At 37.4% G+C, this 19268-nt stretch overlaps 1 protein-coding gene across 4 annotated transcripts in view; it reads left to right on the forward strand.

The window, feature by feature from the left end:
• FBXL13 (F-box and leucine rich repeat protein 13) overlaps positions 1-19268 on the forward strand; it is a 205949-nt gene that overhangs the window by 174995 nt on the left and 11686 nt on the right. For all 4 annotated transcript variants that reach the window (XM_015538250.2, XM_042964988.1, XM_042964976.1 and 1 more), the window contains 2 exons: positions 696-779; positions 15212-15346. In XM_015538250.2, the coding sequence (XP_015393736.2) occupies positions 696-779; positions 15212-15346 (219 nt within the window). The remainder of the gene's footprint in view (positions 1-695; positions 780-15211; positions 15347-19268) is intronic.

Genomic DNA, 19268 nt, shown 5'->3' on the forward strand with positions numbered 1-19268 from the left:
CATAGTAATTTTAATTTTAACTTTTGGAGGAACCTCCATGCTGTTTTCCACAGTGGCTACATCAGTTTGTATTCCCACAAGCATAAGAGGGTTCCTTTTTCTCCACATCCTCACCAACACTTATTTCTTATGTTTTTGATTTTAGTCATTTTGACAGGTGTGAGGTGATATCTCATTTGCTTTGCATTTCCTTGATGACAAGTTATGATGAACATCTTTTCATGTCTGTTGTCCATCTGGGTATCTTCTTTGGAGAAATGTTTATTCATGTCTTCTTCTCATTTTTTAATTGGATTATTCATTTATTAAGTGTTAAGTTCTTTATATATTTTGGATACGAACCCTTTATCATATATATCATTTGCAAATATCTTCCCCCATTCAGTGAGTTGCCTTTTAGTATTGTTGATTATTTGCTGTGTAGAAGTTTTTTTTATATTGATGTAGTTCCAATAGCTTATTTTTGCTTTTATTTCCCTTGTCTCAGGAGGATTCTATCATACTTTTTATAAAACATTAGAGACAACCTGAAATTTTTATTTAAAATGTTGCCTAATGAAAGTAATTTTACAAGTGTAAAGAAATATAAGACAGAAGTTAAACTATTTTGCATAAAAGGTTGTTATTTTACTAGACATATACTGTTTGTACTAAATTATAATCACAAAATGATCTTTATATTATTTATATTTTAGGGTTTGATGACACTTTCCAGACATAAAAAATTAAAGGAACTTTCTCTATCTGAGTGTTATAAAATCACCGATGTTGGAATTCAGGTAAGATAATTAAGGTCTTCTCTTAAAGAATTATGGTTAAAATTTAAGCACAAACTGAACAAACTTTATAGGTCAGAGTAGAAAAAATAAGTGGATTATAAATATGCTGATTGAGACAAGGTAAACTGGACTTTAGACAGTTCTCCATAGCCTAAGGTGACTAAGGGAATTTATTTTCTCGTTTTTCCTCTCTACTCTCTCTCTTCCCAGTGTTAGACTCATGGGATAAATAAGGACTAACAACTTCCATATAGGACAAGGTTTTAACAAAAGGGGTTACAAAACATTTAGATGCCTGTAATCTACTAAGAGAAAAAGCCAAAAGGTTTTTCTAAGGTTAAACAATGATTTACCCTACTACAGTTCATTTAAAAGTTAAACGTACATTTACATAAAACTTTATCCATGAATACGATAAAGTCAGGCTCTTAAAAGGTCTTTGACAAGGTGACAGAACAAAGGTTATTAAAATAAAACAGTTAAATATTAACATTTCTAATACTGGGCTATCTATATATATATATTTAAATATATGAAATTTATTGTCAAATTAGTTTCCATACGACACCCAGTGCTCATCCCAAAAGATGCCCTCTTCAATACCCATCACCCACCCTCCCCTCCCTGGGCTATATTTTTTATATGGTGATCAATTACACTGGAAACCTAGCATGGTGATGACATGGACTCTTAACATACACCAATTACTAACTAATTTTTAAAACATTCCATGGGATGAGAAAGTGCTGATCAAAATATGAGACTAGGGGCACCTGGGTGGCTCAGTCAGTTAAGCATCCAACTCTTGGTTTCAGCTCATGATGAGTGGTTCATGAGATCGAGCCCTGCATCTGACACTTTGCTGACAGTTCAGAGCCTGCTTGAGATTCTGTCTCCCTCTCTCTCTGCCCCTCCCCTGCTTGTGCTCTCTCTCTCAAAGATAAATAAGTAAACATTAAAACAAACAAAACAAAATACGAGGCTAAGTGTTAGGAAGCCAGAGCTTTTTGCCATTTCTCTTTGACTCTATGGGTTCTAGGCATTTTTATTTTCGGCCCTTGAAACCTGAAAATTACACTATTTTTAGACACTCTTAGACTTTAAATAAAAGCCTTCTTCCATATGCTAACTACATGATCATTCAGATGAGTGGAAAAAAATGTAATTTTTTAAAAAATTGGTATGTATTTTTTCAGTGATCTAGAAGAGAAAATAAAAAAAGGGAATACAGGAGCACGGAAATACAAAATTATTTAATTATTAGTTACATAAGATCAGCTATTCTATTCAAGTTCACAAAAATTTTTTTTTTTTCTCTTTCTCCTGCTTTTGGTGTGTATATGTATGTTGTGGCTGTTAATCAGTTTTACCTTTCTAAGGTTCCCAGTATACTCATACTTCTGGGCATATGACAATCTTTCTCCTCTGTGCCTCCTCCAGCCCAAGTATTAAGTCCCCAAAGAGAGGAGACAAAGAAGGTGAGAAGAGAAAATGACACAGAAACCTATTTCACAACTCCTTATTTGGATTTACAAAAGAGAGGGGAAGGGAGTAAAATAAGGTGATTATATTGAGATATTTACATTATCCACAATTTGTCAGGAATTTGCTTTCTTGTTACTTATAAAAGGTAACTATGGGAGATTCTCTTTTTAGCACAAGACATTGAAACTTACATTCAACATCATGATTTAATGAAAAAAATGAGATAAACATTTTTACCCTGGTTAGGTTTTGCAAGAGGCATGAACATAATCAGAATAAAAAATTACCTCATTTTAGTGTTTAACTGGAAACCGCAGCACATGCAGATTAAGTGTCTGGAGTCTCAGATGTACTGACTTAGGATCTGGTTTTAATTACTTCTTCCAGCTTCAGTCTTTTGTCTGAGAACATTAGACATTTAGTGATCATGTTAGACTAAAATTATTTGGTGCTCTTCAAAGGCACACGCATTTTGGAAAAGATGTTTGATGTAGTCATAACTGAGCATTTCTCAGGAAAACTTCTCCTTGAACATTTTATGAATTTAATTAAATAACAAACTGTCAAGTTTGGCAAAATAATTGGTTTAATTGGGATGTTGCAATATAGAGAAAATGGAAGTTGTCTTGTTACTTGGATAGAACCAACGGAACAAATGTAATTATTTACTCTAGTTGCTTTTATTTTTCTCTAGTTGCTTTTTCTACTCCCTTTATCTCGTTTATATTTCTCATTCCCTGTTTTTGGAATGAAGTATGCTGTAAATGCATTTTTGTAATGGTCATATATACGACCATATGTAGGTCCTTTGCAGCTAGACAAAATTTTTTTATTATTTCTGTGTTTGTAAGTTGAGGTAGCTGATTAAGAAAGGGCATTGGAGAGGAAAAAATCAAGGTTAGTTATGACTTACCACAAGGGCTTACACATGTATATGCAGGGAAAAGTGTGCGTACATATGTGCTTACATGAAGATATGTTTGTAAATGTATACCTATGTATAGTATATGTGTGCAAATTAAATGTGTATACGTTTTAGCATATGTTAGATTGCATGTTTACATGCAGCGATGTGTATATCTGCATGTCTGGTATATGTGTGTAAATTAAATTATGTGTACACATTTTAGTGTATGTTAGATTACACACATATAGAGATGCTGTAAGATTATATATTTCTAGGCTAAGACCAGATAGTGATCAATATTCAAAGCAAATCATAAAAATTAGCCTGTTAAATAATTATCTTTTTGTTTATATTTTAATTTTAAAAATTAAATATCCATGTAAATTAAAAGGATCTTTTCTTACAAAAGTGTATAGACTAGCTCTCTGATAGCAAAGGCAATGGATATAATATTGGCAATGTGGGCCTAGCTATCCAAAATCCTTATGTTTATCCTGATTCTGCCTCTTACATAGCTACATAATCTTATGCACACAATTCACTTAGCTCCACAACAATTCATTGCTCCCATAGTGGCTATAATTGTGAGGCAGACAGGAACTAGCACCCTAGAACAGGAGTCATCTTTTCGTATAACCTTTCTGTAACATTTTCCTGTAAGGGTCAGATAGTTTACATTTTAGGCTTTGTAGGCCATACAGTTTGTGGTCACAACTGCTCAACTTTGCTACTGTAGAGTAAAAAACAGCCATAGACAACACATAAATAAATGACAGTGACTGTGTTCCAATAAAACTTTATGGACAAACTTGAATTTTATATAATTTTCACATGGCATGAGATATTATTCTTCTTTTGATTTTTTTCAACCACTTAAAAATGTAAAGGCCATTCTCAGAGTGAAGGCCATATAAAAAACAGTGACAGACAAGATTTGTCCTGCAAGTAAAAATTTGGCAGTTTGCCAACATCTGCTCTAGAGTCAGACAGAAGTTTACAGTTTTAGTCTGTCAAGATGTGTGACTTTGGACAAGTTAGTTTCCTCTTCTGGGCCTTGGATTCTTCACTTGTAAAAATGGGTGTAATAATAAAACAGTCTCCCTGTTGTGAGGATTAAATGATATAAAACATCTGAGTACTTAGCATGGTTTCTGACAGAATGCATGATGAATATTGCCTATTACTATGATTATTATCTTATTTAATGAAATAGAAACTAACATATACTAGTAAATAAAAAATAAACATATTTGGCATAATAGTTTGATAATTTGTTTACCTTAGTTAACCAGAGTCAGAAAGCAGGTAATCGTGACAGCCAAACTACTCTAATGCTAAGGAGATAGTTTAGAATATGTTCTTGGAAGAAACAGCTTATTGGTTTTTACTTCTATGAATGAATCATGTATTTTTCAGAGGCACTTAAATATAAATGACTAAATAAATTTACATATGTAAAAGCATTTAAAAAATCTAGAACACTACATAAATACAATTGCTATTTTCTTGAAAATAGAATAAGAGAACAAACCAGTTAAAAAGAAATTGGATCGCTGTTTTTCACTGGGATTATGATATTAAACATATTTTTTCAATATGCATAAATTTTCTCTTGAGACTTCTTTTTTTTTTTAATATATGAAATTTATTGTCAAATTGGTTTCCATACAACACCCAGTGCTCATCCCAAAAGGTGCCCTCCTCAATACCCATCACCCACCCCCCATCAACCCTCTTGAGACTTCTTTGACCCATGTTTATTTAGAAATGTGTTGCTCAACTTCTGAATATTTTAGGATTTTCTAGCTGTCTGTGTGATTTCTAGTTTATTTACTTTTTTAAAAAAAAATATTTATTTACTTATTTATTTAGTGATTTCTAGTTTAATTCCATCTTACCCTGAGAGCATATTTTGTCTGATTTCTAATCTTTTTTGTTAAGGTGTTATTATGCAGGAACACTATTTGTGTGGTAGTTAGATGTGTTGTGGGAGGTCTCATTCTATATTCATATGATTAAGTCTCGGTCTTCAAATGGGCCTGTGTCCCAGGACAGTGATCTTTACAAGTGCTTCCAACCCCTCTCCCTGCCTCTGCTACACTGAGGTAAGACAATAAGGTGAGAGGGGCTGGATTTGGGTATTTCCCTGACCCTTTGCTGTATTGGCTCTCATAAAACCCGTGTTGGGTAGGTTCTGGTAAAACAGTATCCCTTGAGGTCAAGCTTTTGTTAATGAGAACAGATGCTCTGGAGGTATCTTACAATGATTACTTTCCCTCTCCGCATGTAGGAAGCATGAAGGCATTTTTCTCTGATCTTCATCCTGAGAACTTGGTGGGTCTCCTGGATAAGCTCATGAAAGCATGGGGGCTCAGCTAAGGCTGGGCCCCAGAAACTTTTCTCTCAAACTAATCTACTCTCAGTTTCTGGCAGTTAGTCAATAGCCCTTTAAATGTTCCAGCTGATACTGGCTTCAGCCACCGGCTTCTGCTCCTAGTAAGCTAAGCCCTGATTCTCTGTATTCACCTGTCTTCCCAGTTTTCAGAGTGTGGTTTGCTTTGTGACCGCAATTATCTGACAGATCTAAGAAGAGTTGTTGATTTTCAGTTCACTCACCTTTTTTCTTCTTTTGAGGATAGAAGTGATAAGTTCCAAACTCTCAGGACAAACTGGAAACTGGAAGTCTGGAACATTGCTTCTGGATTCATGGATGCTGGCTGAATCAATAACAACCAAAAGGGATGATAAATGTAAATTAGGCCTGAATCAGACCTTTAGAGTCCAGGAATGAAGTCAGGAACTGGAGAGCTCAGGAGCCAAGAGCAGAAAGCTATTGGCGAGCTGGGCAGGTAGGCAGCCATCGGTGCTGAGCACTGCCCTTGGCGTCGGGAGCTTGCTCTCTTTGAACTCCCTGCAGTGTGCAGCCTGGTGAGCTAGCTGTGCTCATACAGGCAGAGCCTACGGCTGCCCCAAAGTTCAGGTACTTTGGTCGTGTCCATTCATAAAGATTCTTAAGTTTCCTTAGTACAACCCCAGGATTTGCAATCACTGAGTTGGCAAAAACTGAAATGATTAAGTTCAACGTAGATGAATAACTCTATGCCTTCATGTAAGAAAATATTCAAATTGTCTCATTCAGATTTATTTTGTGAAAATCTTGCTCAGTGATTGAACTAAGAACATGTGAACTGGATTTTCTATGCAGTGGACACTGAGGTAATCTGTCAGTTTTTTGAAAACAAAAATCATTCTAAAATTTTTTTTAATAAGTCAAGGCCTAGTCAAATAGGCTTATAAAAAGAAAAATCCAAGACCATATGCTGATTGTTGGCTAATGTTAATTTAGCATGTACTATATGCAAGGCACTGTTCTAAGTATTTCCTGTGTATTAATTACCTTATGAAGTAGGTAATACTTTTAATTTGATTTTATAGATAAGGAAATCGAGGTTCAAAGAGGTTAAGAATTTTGCCCAAAGTCATGAAACAAATAAACACATGAGCTAGGGTATAATGTCTAATTCCAAAGTGATAATTCTAGCTATTATACTGTAATAAAGAAATCTCCAGAAGGATTCAGTTGTGGTACTTAAGTCAGCGTGGGAATGCCAGGGAAAGCTTACCCACTAGAAGATCACTTTAAGAAGAAATGTGGAATTTAGACTGAAGGGTAGAGGTGAGAGAGGACAGCTCTCAAGATTTATAGAAAGAATATAAGGTAAGAGGATTTTATTATAGTCCAGGAGAGAGAGAGTGGCAGGCCTACAAGGACAGTAACAGTGAGACTAGAGAGAAGGGAATGGATTGGAGAACATTTAAGTAGTAAAATCCATGGAACTGTTGAGTTTCAGTAGGCTTGGAAGTGAAGACATGGTTACGGATGACATCCGTCCATCTGACTTGGCTGCCTGGGAGATTTATGGTACCCTCATTTTCAAGCTCTTTCCCATAGCTAAGTCATGTAGCCAGTGCGATGAACTACCAAGTCCTATTCAGTATTTTGACGTTTAGTTTTGCACTTTCTCTTCTTTGTGAGTGATTCTGTCTGTGCTTCCTCTCTAAGCTCTCTTTACCCTTATACTCTTAGGACAGAGTCCCCTTTCCCACTCTCTGAATCCATAGGCTTGTAGTGGCTGCAGGCAGGCTAAGGGAGCTCCGTTGGAATATGTTTTTACTCTACTTACAGGTAATTCGAAGGTTGTAGTTGTTCTCTATCTTCTAATAGGGAGAATATGGGTACTATGTAGTTTTGTTTGTTCCCTCTATAGATTTTATGGTTTGGGGAGGAGGAGAAGATTCAGACTTAGATAAATATCACTGTTCTTCAAACCCAAACATGGTCTCCTCTTACCTTTTATTATGTGTGTATATATACATATCTCAAAAGACTCTCTAATAGAGATGGATATCTGTGTTTTAAAGCCCTGCAGCCGGAATGCAGTGGATGTATTTATAACTACATAAGAAGAATAAGAGGCATGTGGTAGTGGTTCAGCCTTATCTACTCTCTAGTGTCTTTTCTGCCTGATTTGTTGCATATATCCTTCTCAAGCAGTTTACTGACATCTCCCAAATGGCACCACTGATGAATTTTAACAACCTAGTTGTAGCCTAGGATAATGTCATATTCTCTGATGATTGCAAAAATACTTGACAACTTTTGTTTATGGGGTATAAGCAGTGGTAGAGATGCTAGAACATCCACTTCTCTCACTGTTCTCTTACAGTCTTTCTTTTTTGAGACCCTTAATCTTGACCTAAGTGCTTGGACACTTGAGATTACGAGTTCCTTTTGTCTTTTAACCTTTAACATCTTTTATCCATTCTCTTGTTACAAACTTTTGATTTTATTTTTTATTTGACCTTTACTTTGTAACTGATTTATCTTGATTTATAAATAGAGATGTAGAGAAGAGGGATCAAGGAATAAGGACTGGGAAGGGTGGCTGCATGGGTGAATCAAGAGCTACTCTATGGCTGGGAGAGCAGCAGACTAAGATCCATTACTATTCAATTGGTTTTCAGCCCAATCCAGGACTGTTCAGCAAGTCAAGGGGTTCTGTAGATGTGAGGCTGCTACAGGCTGAGTCCAAGTGGGGACCGAGGGTTCAGGGTTCTCTGTCCTGTATCCTGCATTACCTGTGCTAGAGAACTGAAACTCTTATAACTGAAGAGCATACATGGATACTCAAGTCAAAAAGGCCTAGGAGTACCTGCAACATTCAGCAACATTTCTGAGTCCTCCTCTCCAAGAATGGCCCATTGACAGTCTCTTCTGGACATTTCTCTATAAATTGTAAGAAGAACTGGGTTCATGTCTTGACCTAACATCCATGTCGGGTTCATTCTTACCTAGGAGCAAGTGGATTATGCTCCAGAGACTCTTTTCTGATCTCAAACTCTTACTTTGAATCACTAAACTTTCTGACTAGTTATAAAATGTTGCTCACGCAAGATTTTCATCAATCATTCTCATCAGTTGAAAGACTCCACCCCCTTGGTGGTTTAGAGGTTTTAGTGGCCTTTGACATGTACTGACTTATAATGCCAAAGATGGATTAGATGTGCTGGTTCCACATAGCAACAATTTTTTAAAAAACCAACATTGATTTCTATTTGGTTTCTAAGATTAAATCATTCAAAAACTGTCAAAGTATGAGATTTCAATAACTCCACCTCTTCTCCAGGGATATAGTTATGTTTATGGGTTGTGAGGGAAGCAACAAACAGAGGATCCTTTTCCAAAATGGCTTTACTCTTTGGCCTTTGATACAGTGGAAGCTCTGAAATCTTCTGTGTGGGGAGATAGGACATTCAGACATCTGGACACTGTCTCTTGGCCATACTGCTCATTAAAATTCTTTGCCTCCTCCAATATTCCAGGTTACTATTAGGAAATAAGTGACTAAACTCTCTGTGATGAAGATCCCAGAAGGTCCCAGGTGTAGAATCATTTTACAGGGTTTGGGGAGAGGAAACTATGGAATTCCTGTGGTAGAATTAAGAGGAAGGTATCTGCTACCTTGTGGAAAAAGCAACTCCAACAAAACCTAGAGCAACTAAGATCTTTGTTACAGAAATCTGTGCTTCATAGATATCCATACCAAGAACTGTCTCCTAGAATCTATAATAGAACAGCATAACCAACACACCTAAGACACTTGGAATTAACAGAGAGTTACAAGGTCCCAGAAGACACTTAGGCATTATTCTCTCTACCTAAGGCTGTGAGCAAAAGAAATAAGCTCAGTATTCTCTGTTGTTCCTCAACCTAGTGTGTTCCCAATTGTGGAGGCAATTCAATAGAATTAGAAATTTGCAAGACTTCAAAGGATGTGGGATTTGACAGCTTGTTGTTTTCCCACAGTCTGTAAGGTTCCAAGGGATACTGGAGTCATGGGTACCATGTTTCTTTGGCTGATAAATAGCCGAAACTGAGAATACCCAACACCAATCCTGGCTTCTTGCCCTCTCCCACTGGGGAGAACTATTTTTGGACAAGTGAAGCAGATAGACTTGCTAAATGAAAGCACACATCTGTTATTTTCATGTTGAGCATCCACAGAGAAGAACTATAAGAGAATATGTCAAAAGGAAGATAATCCTTTGGAGGACTCTCCCAACATGTAAGCTGTCCCTGGAACATGAGTTTATCCTGTGTAAGATGAAACTTGCCAAAAGTTAAATAAGAACTGTCAGATTGTATGAAGGTAAAAAAAAAAGGGGGGGCACAAAAAATAAACATCAAAATTCCACTTTCCCACAAGAGTATGAGTTTATGCTTCTTTTGCTTCTTAAATATAAGTGGCCAATCTGTGTTTGATCTTTCTGTCATGTAGCGTGCCTAGGCCTTGCTTACTAAGCCTCACCTGACATGAACTGAGTACCTGTGGCATATTTCACAGAAGCTATGATTTTTCCACATTATGACTTCTAATTGTCCTCTCTCTTAGCTTCCAGTTAAATTTAGCACATGATATTTCCTCATCTGAAAGCCTTCAACATATGGAAGATAGTGAGGATGTTCTCTCAGGGGTCTTAAATGGCAGACAATATTGTTCTAAGACCTCTCTGGTTCCACTGCTGAGAGGCAAAAACCAAGATTTGTAAAGGGTGCTATGTCTGTCAAGTACTTTTGGAGTACATTATCTTCCAATAAGCCTGTGAGATAGGTTAATGGTTGTTTCCATTTGCTTATAGATGAGACAACTTGAGGTTAAGTAACTTTCTGAAGATCACAAACCCAACTTCAGGCCCCTTAAGTTTTCTGCTTAACCAGTAACCTCCCTTGATTACATCATCTCTTAGTTCATTACCCCCCCAAATGGGAGATCAAAGCAGCATCGATGGCTCATGAACTCATTATTTCCTAGAGATCTTTAAATGGAAGAGGTCACAGGAGGACAGTATGACTTAGCCCTCGGAGTGAAAGTTCTGAGTTGCCATTTTCTTGGAAAGAATGAGAAAGAGAATAAGTGGAGTGGCTGGCTGTGTAAACAGAAACCTATCAATTCTTTCAGGCTGATTAGTATAGCTTAGATAATTTCCATGCCCTTCTTATCCCAAAGAAACCCCTGGGGAAGTGCCAGGTAACTGGGCCACTGGGCACCCATTTAATTTTACTTATCTTAGAAAAATGGAAAAAGTGTAGGTTATCTTACAGGCCACAAGAGAAATGCCTGATTGACCTTTGAGTAGCCCAATCCGGGCTTATTTTTATTTTGGAGATAGAGTCTAAAACCTGAAACTGTTCTGGAAATTTCTCCCCACAAATTCTAATTCAAGGGTATTTTTTTTGTTATGCTTTTCCAGGTCTTCTTTCCGATATACGTTCTCTTTGAGTGCTTACCCTTTCTGTTGTTTAATTTCTCCACATTTGATCTCTTTTTATGACTACTATTTACCAACTGCTTACTACGTGCCAGCTACTGTTCAGTTGCTGTATTCATATTAACTCACTTAATCCTCCCTACAAATCCATGAAGTAGGTGTCATATTAAGGTACCATGTTATTCTCCTGTTGCAGATGAGATCATTGAGGAATTGAGAGGTAGGGTAATTTATCCAGAGACACAAACTTCTAAGTGGCAGGATATGAACTTAGGCTGGTGGACCCCAGACTCTGTGCTCTTAGCCACCTTCAGAACTTCAATTATTAAATAGGGTGTGGGGAAGGACTGGACTTAGTGTCCTAAGAGCAATCTATGGGAGCTCATTTTCCTTACTCCTGTGCTAAGCAGCATTTTCCATTCCCTTCGGACACTCTCTCATCTTGAACCTCTTTTGCATGCTAGATGTTGGGGCTGCAAGAGTTAAATTAGACATGGATTCTGCTCTCAAGAAGCTGCAGTCAGTGCAGGAGATAAATTATGTAAATAGCTATAATACAAGTAGAAAGTGAGAAAGACAAAAAAGTTAAAAGCTATAGGGATTTGGAAGAGGCATTTCTTCCAGAGGAATGAACTGGGGAAAAGTTTGTGGAGTTAGCCACATTTGAGCTGGCTTGAACTACAGCTTATCTCCCAAATCACCATATAATTAGGTAACAAGTTGCATCATGAAAGCATCTTCGGAAACGCCTGTTTTGGGTTTTGGCCTTTGCCCTTTAAGAATCCCCTCCATATTTACTAAGCATACTAAGAAGTATGCTGAGCCTTGCTCAGCCTGGTTTCCCTGGCAGGGAGAGTGGGAATACAGGAGAGGCATTTTGCTAGCAGTGAGGCGTTGGGCTCTGTAGAATTTAGTTCTGGTGGCAATGCCCAGATTTCCCAGCTCAGTGTGCCCTGGCCACAGCTACATCCATCTGCTCTAATGCCTAGTGAAAGCAAGTCTATGTTTGGTAGGATATAGGAGGCCCAACAAACTGAAGTTTTGAATTCAGTTTATAACTTAAAATTGTAGACGTTGTACTTTAGCCTTTGAAGCAGCCAAAAATAGTCTTCATTACAGAAAATGGTTTTTGACATTACAAGATTTTCCCAAGATTTTTAATTGGGAAAAAGAAAAAATGAAGCAAATAGTCCAAAAATGGGTATGCACCACGAGGGGGAGCTTTTTTGAGACTGAGAGCTGCCACCTGTTGAGGTGGCTTAAGTCAGGATTTTGGCAGAAGCACATTATTGTGACAATCAATAAGTGTTAGTGGAACTCAGTCTCCTCTACATACCCAGTTTAGGAATGTAGTCAATAAGCCTTCCCACACTATGACTCAGCTGCGAAGATAGACAGAAGAAATGATTTAAAGACATTTGGAAGTTTTCTTCAAGATTGTTAACCCACAGCAAAACTGGTTGATATGTGGGATGGGAGCCAAACTTGATAACTTTTGTATTTTCGCCCCATTTTCACTGTAAAATATTTCATCTTAGAAGAAGCTTAGTCTGACATTTTCTAAGAAAAGAAAATCAACAGCATTGATAAATATATATGAATCTGTATCACTGGAGCCAGAAAAGCATAAAATAATCTTATCGGTAGGGGAGAAATGGAATTTCATGAGTGGTTATGTTGAAACATGCCTGCAGACTTAACTTACTTATGACTTATATGTGTCTTAAGGAAAATGTGAATTACAAAGAGAGGAGAGGGTCTGACTGACTTCTCAGATCTGCACTGACTTATGCCAAGCATAAAGCCTGAGACCAGTCTTTATGCCTCAGATTTTCCATGGATGAAAATGCTACCATGAGTGTATCATAGACCTTCTAATATGTTTTTATGTTATTCTTTAATTTTAAAACCTCTGAGAAAGTTCAACTTCAAAGACTATTAGAGTTGTTTTTTTTTTAAGACCTAAAGCAGAACTGATTCAAGCAGTGCAAGGCATTGACAGATGTTACTGAAAGGGTTTTCAGACACTAAGTGCCTTGAATCTCCCTTCAAATTTTGTTTCATCTTTTAATAAATTATTCTTAGTTTAAATATTCCTTCCCGCCTTAAATTTTCTATGGTTCCCTGAACTCTGTCCATTTTCTAAGAAGAAAACAATGTTACCCTACTCCTTGTGACATAAGAATTCCTGTATCATTAAAACAGAATTCTTTATATTCTCGAAGATGCTTATAAAGGATGGATCAACCAACTAGTATTTATTGAGAACCTACTGCATCCTAAATATGATGCTTGTGAAAGAGGGTATAAAAAGCTAGCAGAATTCCACACAATACCTCTGAGAGTCTTACTGCATTCTCATTGAAAAAGCTGTTGAATCTCCAAGCTGAGATTTAAGACCAATCATTCCAGTCCTTCAAAGTCAGATTCCCCTTGCACCACCACTGGGCATTCTCTCTATGCTTGATTATCTCCAATGACAGGGACCTCACTATCTCATGACAAGCTGCCCCTTCCAATTTTTGTCATCACTTAGTTGCTAAAGAAGACTGATCTCCATACGAAGCTAGCCACAATACAGGAGTAAATCAAATACTGTTAACTGCTGAATCAATTGAAGAAGACAAATTTTGCATGAGGTCAGAGGAAAAAGGAATAACTGTTGGCTATTCTGGTCAGGAAAAGATCATGATTGAGGGTTAAATCACCAATATCTTTTAGTACTATTTTTTACTTCCTATGCTAAACTGCCTCTCATGGAAATTTTGCCTCTTTTATAACTTGCTAAAGAAAATAGTGGGCTGACTAGTTCTTTCCAGTCTTCCTTAGGGCTAAAATGATGGGAAACTGGCATAGTCAAGTGGGAGGGAGGCCCACTGGTTGTCTTACCTCTGGAGTCATCCTGATGGCATCAAGTGATCCAACAGCCCAGGTCCTTCCCTCAGTTCTGAAAGGAAAATGACATGTAGTCCAATGGACATCCATCTTTACATACAAATAAGCAATGCCTTATTAGTAAGCCACTAGTTACTAAAATCTAATATTAATGTAAACTATCATTTACTGAAGTCTTTGATTTAGTACTTTAAGAATTTGAGCTGTTTTCCAATAAGGAAAAACCTCTAAAGTGACTGAGCACATGTTGATAATTTCTAATTTTTATAATTTGGGGGAGGGACTTTTGTTAAGTACAATATCTGGAATTGGTATATCTGGAATTGGTCATGGTTTCTAATTCCTATCCATCTTAGTATATTTTTACAACTGCAATTTTACTTTTGTGGATCATTTTGTTTTTGTATAACTGCTTGGTTGTAAACTTTTTCCTCATGGATTCTTCTTATCACTCAGTTCTTGTCTTTATTTAACTGAAAAGTGGGAATGAAAATTAATAACTACTAAGGTAAAGGGAAGAATTTCCAATGATTTCCAGGATTTTTCTAGCCCTAGAAATTTCAGATGAACATTTTGGTATCTCAGAACAATGCTAGAGGGTGGATGTTATTTTCCCTGATTTAAAAAAGAAGAAACTAAGGCTCAGAAAGATGGAGTTGCTAAGGTCTGCCTGATTCCAAAGACCGTGGTCTTCCCACTACATTACCCCACAGTGTCTGCCATCTAATTCTCCCCCCTAGATTCTTTTCCTCCACTCATTTGGCTGAATATAACTTTAATAATTACTAACCATATGGGTAAAATCTCAGCACTAATGTCAGGAATACCAAATTCCGCTAACAGGAATTTGTATACTACTAAGCGGTTAGGCTGGTGTGTGAATATCTTTTGTTTAAAAAAAAAATGGATGTGGGGCGCCTGGGTGGCGCAGTCGGTTAAGCGTCCGACTTCAGCCAGGTCACGATCTCGCGGTCCGTGAGTTCGAGCCCCGCGTCGGGCTCTGGGCTGATGGCTCGGAGCCTGGAGCCTGTTTCCGATTCTGTGTCTCCCTCTCTCTCTGCCCCTCCCCCGTTCATGCTCTGTCTCTCTCTGTCCCAAAAATAAATAAAAAACGTTGAAAAAAAATTTAAAAAAAAAAAAAAATGGATGTAATAGCTTTTTCTTCTTTTTTTTTTTTCAACAAGATGTAACACATCTATAATTCAGGGACTGAAATGCATACTAAGCAAGCTGCTGTGGGTAAGATGGCTCTAGATGAATAAAGACTAAGAGAAAAAAAAGAAAAAAAAATCTTTGACTTTGAAATTTCTTGCAGGCGTTCTGCAAAGGCTCACTGATCTTAGAACACTTGGATGTCTCTTATTGCTCCCAGCTGTCAAATGAGATTATTAAAGCACTGGCCATTTATTGTGTTTCCCTCACATCTCTCAGCATTGCTGGCTGTCCAAAGGTAAGTGCAGGAGTCAGAGCTCAGATGTGTCCAGTTGAAACACAGACAAGGAACCCAGGCAGGGTAGCAGTCAGGGGTCAGTGTCATCATAGAATTTGTTTTCTTTGCTATGCCTGAGGTATTCATTACATTTTTTTTTCTCTTTCCTCAACTGGGAAATGGCTTTATGATTTCATTTGTGTTAAAGTAGAATTTTCAAAAAGTTAAAAACAATTCCCATTCAAATATAAAAACGTGTCAAGATTTATGAATTCATTAATGAGAGGACCAGCAAAATGGTAAAACCAGTTCATACAGCATTTGATCAAACTGGATATTTATAGGAACTGAAGAAAAAGAATGTTGGAATATGATTTTTAGGTTAGATTCAAAGTTGGTTAATGTCCTATAAGGTAATAAATCCATAACCTTGGATTTATAGTTTCTACCAGAAAGAAATAATTTTCATCTCCCCTGGACAAAAATATAACAAGTTATAACATGTAACCTCATCGACTTTAGGCCCTAACTGGTACTAATTAATATGCCAAACAAAGACATAATTTCTTATAGAATTCCTCTGGTGAAGCCTGTTAAAGATGTTCCAGTATGACACTGAAAATACATGTAATCATCTTCATTCTTATTTCTAGTGTTTGATAAATTTTTTGACATCTGTTTATAAAAGAAATATGCACTTATTGTAAAATCTCTGGACTACATATAAAAACAAAAAGGAGAAAGTAAAAATCTGTTGTCATACCACCATCCAGACATAACCAGTATTGGCATTTTATACTTATCTTCTAGAACTGTTTCTATGTACACAGAGATTAGAAATAGTTATAGAAGGTTTGTTTTTGTCTTTTTTTTTTTTTAAGAATAAAATCATACTTTCCAAAAGACATTGTAGCCTACTTTCTTTTTCTTAATACACTATGGACATATTTCCATGTCAAGAAATAGAGATCTCTGATTCTGGATTAATACGGTAGATTGAATATACACATATAATTTTGTTCCCTCTTAAAACCTTATAGACCTACAGAAGAACTGTTGGTAGGGAAAACAGAAGAGATAAGATCAAGAAAGTTTTGGAAGCTTGAAACCAGATCGACCAATAGAATTTAGCAGACAGAGGCAGTTTTGAATCCTAAGCCAGCAACAGAGAAAACTGTGGGGGAAAAGATTGATTTATACCATGATCTTCAGACTTGGTGGCACTGTTTACCTTTGGAACTGGGTGGAGAGGGTAGCTAAAATAAGGAAGACTGGGTTAAGAGCTCTTGAGAAGTAGACAGATCCTAGATCTCCTCCTCTACCTCACACCTCTGGGCAACTGCCCTTCTCTACCTTCACCAAAAGACTGGATACTTATTTCCTAAATTTCCCAGATTTCTCAACCCTGACATTATTGATATTTTGGATGAGATAATTCTTTTGTAGGGGGGGGGTTATTCTGTACACGACCCTGTAGAATGTTTAACAGCATTCTTTTTTTTTAATATGAAATTTATTGTGAAATTGGTTTCCATCCAACACCCAGTGCTCGTCCCAAAAGGTGCCCTCCTCAATACCCATCACCCACCCTCCCCTCCCTCCCACCCCCCATCAACCCTCAGTTTGTTCTCAGTTTTTAACAGTCTCTTATGCTTTGGCTCTCTCAACAGCATTCTTATTCTCTACCCACTATATGCCAGTAGCACCAGGTCCCCCCCACCCCCTTATTGTGACAATAAAAAATGTCTCCAGATAATGCCAAATGTCCTCTGGGGGGCAAAATTGCTCTATTATTTGTTCTACCGATAGTAAAATAGCGGCTTGCTGGGCTGGGAGATACCATGCAAATTCAGAGTTTGAGTACAACATTGAAAACAGGAATTCAGTGACTGAATGCCAAATGCAGAGACACTCAACAGCTATTCCAACATAGCATCCAGAATGTGGCTGCCAGACCTTTCCCTCCAGGCAGGAGACTGAAAGCCTGTTTTCTGGAGACTCTGACTAGCACAAGATGAAAGACAGAAAAATATTGACATTTGGAGGTTTACCAACTAATAATCCATAGAACCATTGAAGCTTTAGGTAGAGAAGTCCCAGATCATGCACTCAACCCTTCCAATCAGTGTGTAGCCCTTCTGCTATTAATTAATAGCAGACAGCCAAGGATTACCAGACATAATAGAAAAGCCTCTAAAGTGGAAGATAAAGACCAAAACAAATTAATAGGAAAAACTTGGGGGAAACAAAATATGCAGAGGGAAGAAAACTAAAAAGTCTTTTTAAAAAATCCTCAGAAACTATATGACCATTAACAACCTGTTGTCTTCTGTTGTGCACACTGATGGGCTTCTTTTTAGTAAAGTACCACCCGAAATCTCAAGATATCCTGCATTCTAGCTCGTCTAAAAAGTCAGCTTCTATGTGGTTAGTGGATTAACTGAAGGATGCTAGAAACTCCTAATTCCTCCATAGTTAACTGTGCTGTAGTAAGGAGGAGAAGGCAGTGGGGGGAAAGATGTGGTAAATCATGACAAAATTAATTTAGAAAGTTCACAACAAAATTCTTGTTTAATAATGCACTTGTTTAGACCTAGAGAAACCAAATGCCTTATTGGTCAGCATAATCTGGCTCTAGAAGTGGGTCAAGGAACTAAGCATACTTAGCCACACTGACCATGGACCCTCTGCAGTGTTCTTGTTTTCATTGCACACAGACACGTGGACACATGGGCAACACATGGCTCACTGTGAACTGCCCTGGCCACAAAGCAGATGCAGATGGGGGCTGGGCCTCTTAGTGGCTCTATTAATTAGAGGGGAAAGTAGGAGAATAAGAGAAGTAAAGACTCTGGAGAGAATAGGAATTGGGCAGAGGATTTTTTGTTTGTTTGTTTTGTTTTTGCTTTTTGGTAAGGAGAAGCTGAGGGAATTTCTTCTATACACTGTGCAGTGGATACTGTCTTGCAGCCTAGAAACTAAGGAGGATGTTACACAAATAAGATATTATAAAACAAATCACCCTATATCAAAGATCTAGCGTGAAAAAAAGGAAAGGGAGTAAATTATTCTAGAACCTCAATGTAAGAGAGAAGGGTTTAGCTTTACTACCACTGTGAGTCAAATAAGTATCTTCATTCAGAAGATGTGGTGACCATAATTTGGGCCAATAGGAATACTCCTCATTGAGAAATCATAAAGCTATGGTCCAGTCTAATATATTCTACCTACATTGGTTTTTTAAACTAAATTCAATTAATTTTTAAATTCCAGTATAGTTGACATACAGTGTTATATTTCCACCTACATTGCTTTTGATGAGCTATAAAACACATTAGTGTCTGGCTCATCATCCTAGACTAGGTTTCTCAAAAGCCCATGGGTCAATCTTGCATGGTCACTTATCCATCTCCTGGAAGGCCAGCTTTTTCTTGCAACCAGCCAACCTCCAAGGTTGGTAAGCAGTACTGTGACCCCACCCTTCCCAGTGCTAAAATGGGAATAATAGAATCTCTGCTCAGTAGGACTGAGATCAGGACTGGGAGCTAAGAATTTACCCAGTCACCTCCACCTCTAGTTCCCAGCCCTATAAGTCCCAACAACATCTGTTCAGTCATTAAACATCTTGAGTTTCTGATCTACAGGAAATGTCAGGCTCCTTTTTCACTCCTTCAGAATCAATAAAACATAGTGCTCTGAGCTCTACCTGTCCTGGACTTTTCTATCACCTCATTGTCTTGCCTATAATTCTGAGGGCTTTTTTCCCCCCAATGACATCAGATCCTCAGAGACCAAGATAGTATGGCAGGAATGTATGGAGGTATTTTTGTGAGAATCAGGCACAATGTTAAACCTTGGTCCTGAACGTGTTCTGAAAACAGGTCCTGCTTAGACAATGACAACATCTATTTTCCAAACTTGGAAAGTGTACATTTCAGACTGA

This window comes from Panthera tigris, chromosome A2 (genome assembly GCF_018350195.1).
Source record: "Panthera tigris isolate Pti1 chromosome A2, P.tigris_Pti1_mat1.1, whole genome shotgun sequence".
NCBI classification, from domain to species: domain Eukaryota; kingdom Metazoa; phylum Chordata; class Mammalia; order Carnivora; family Felidae; genus Panthera; species Panthera tigris.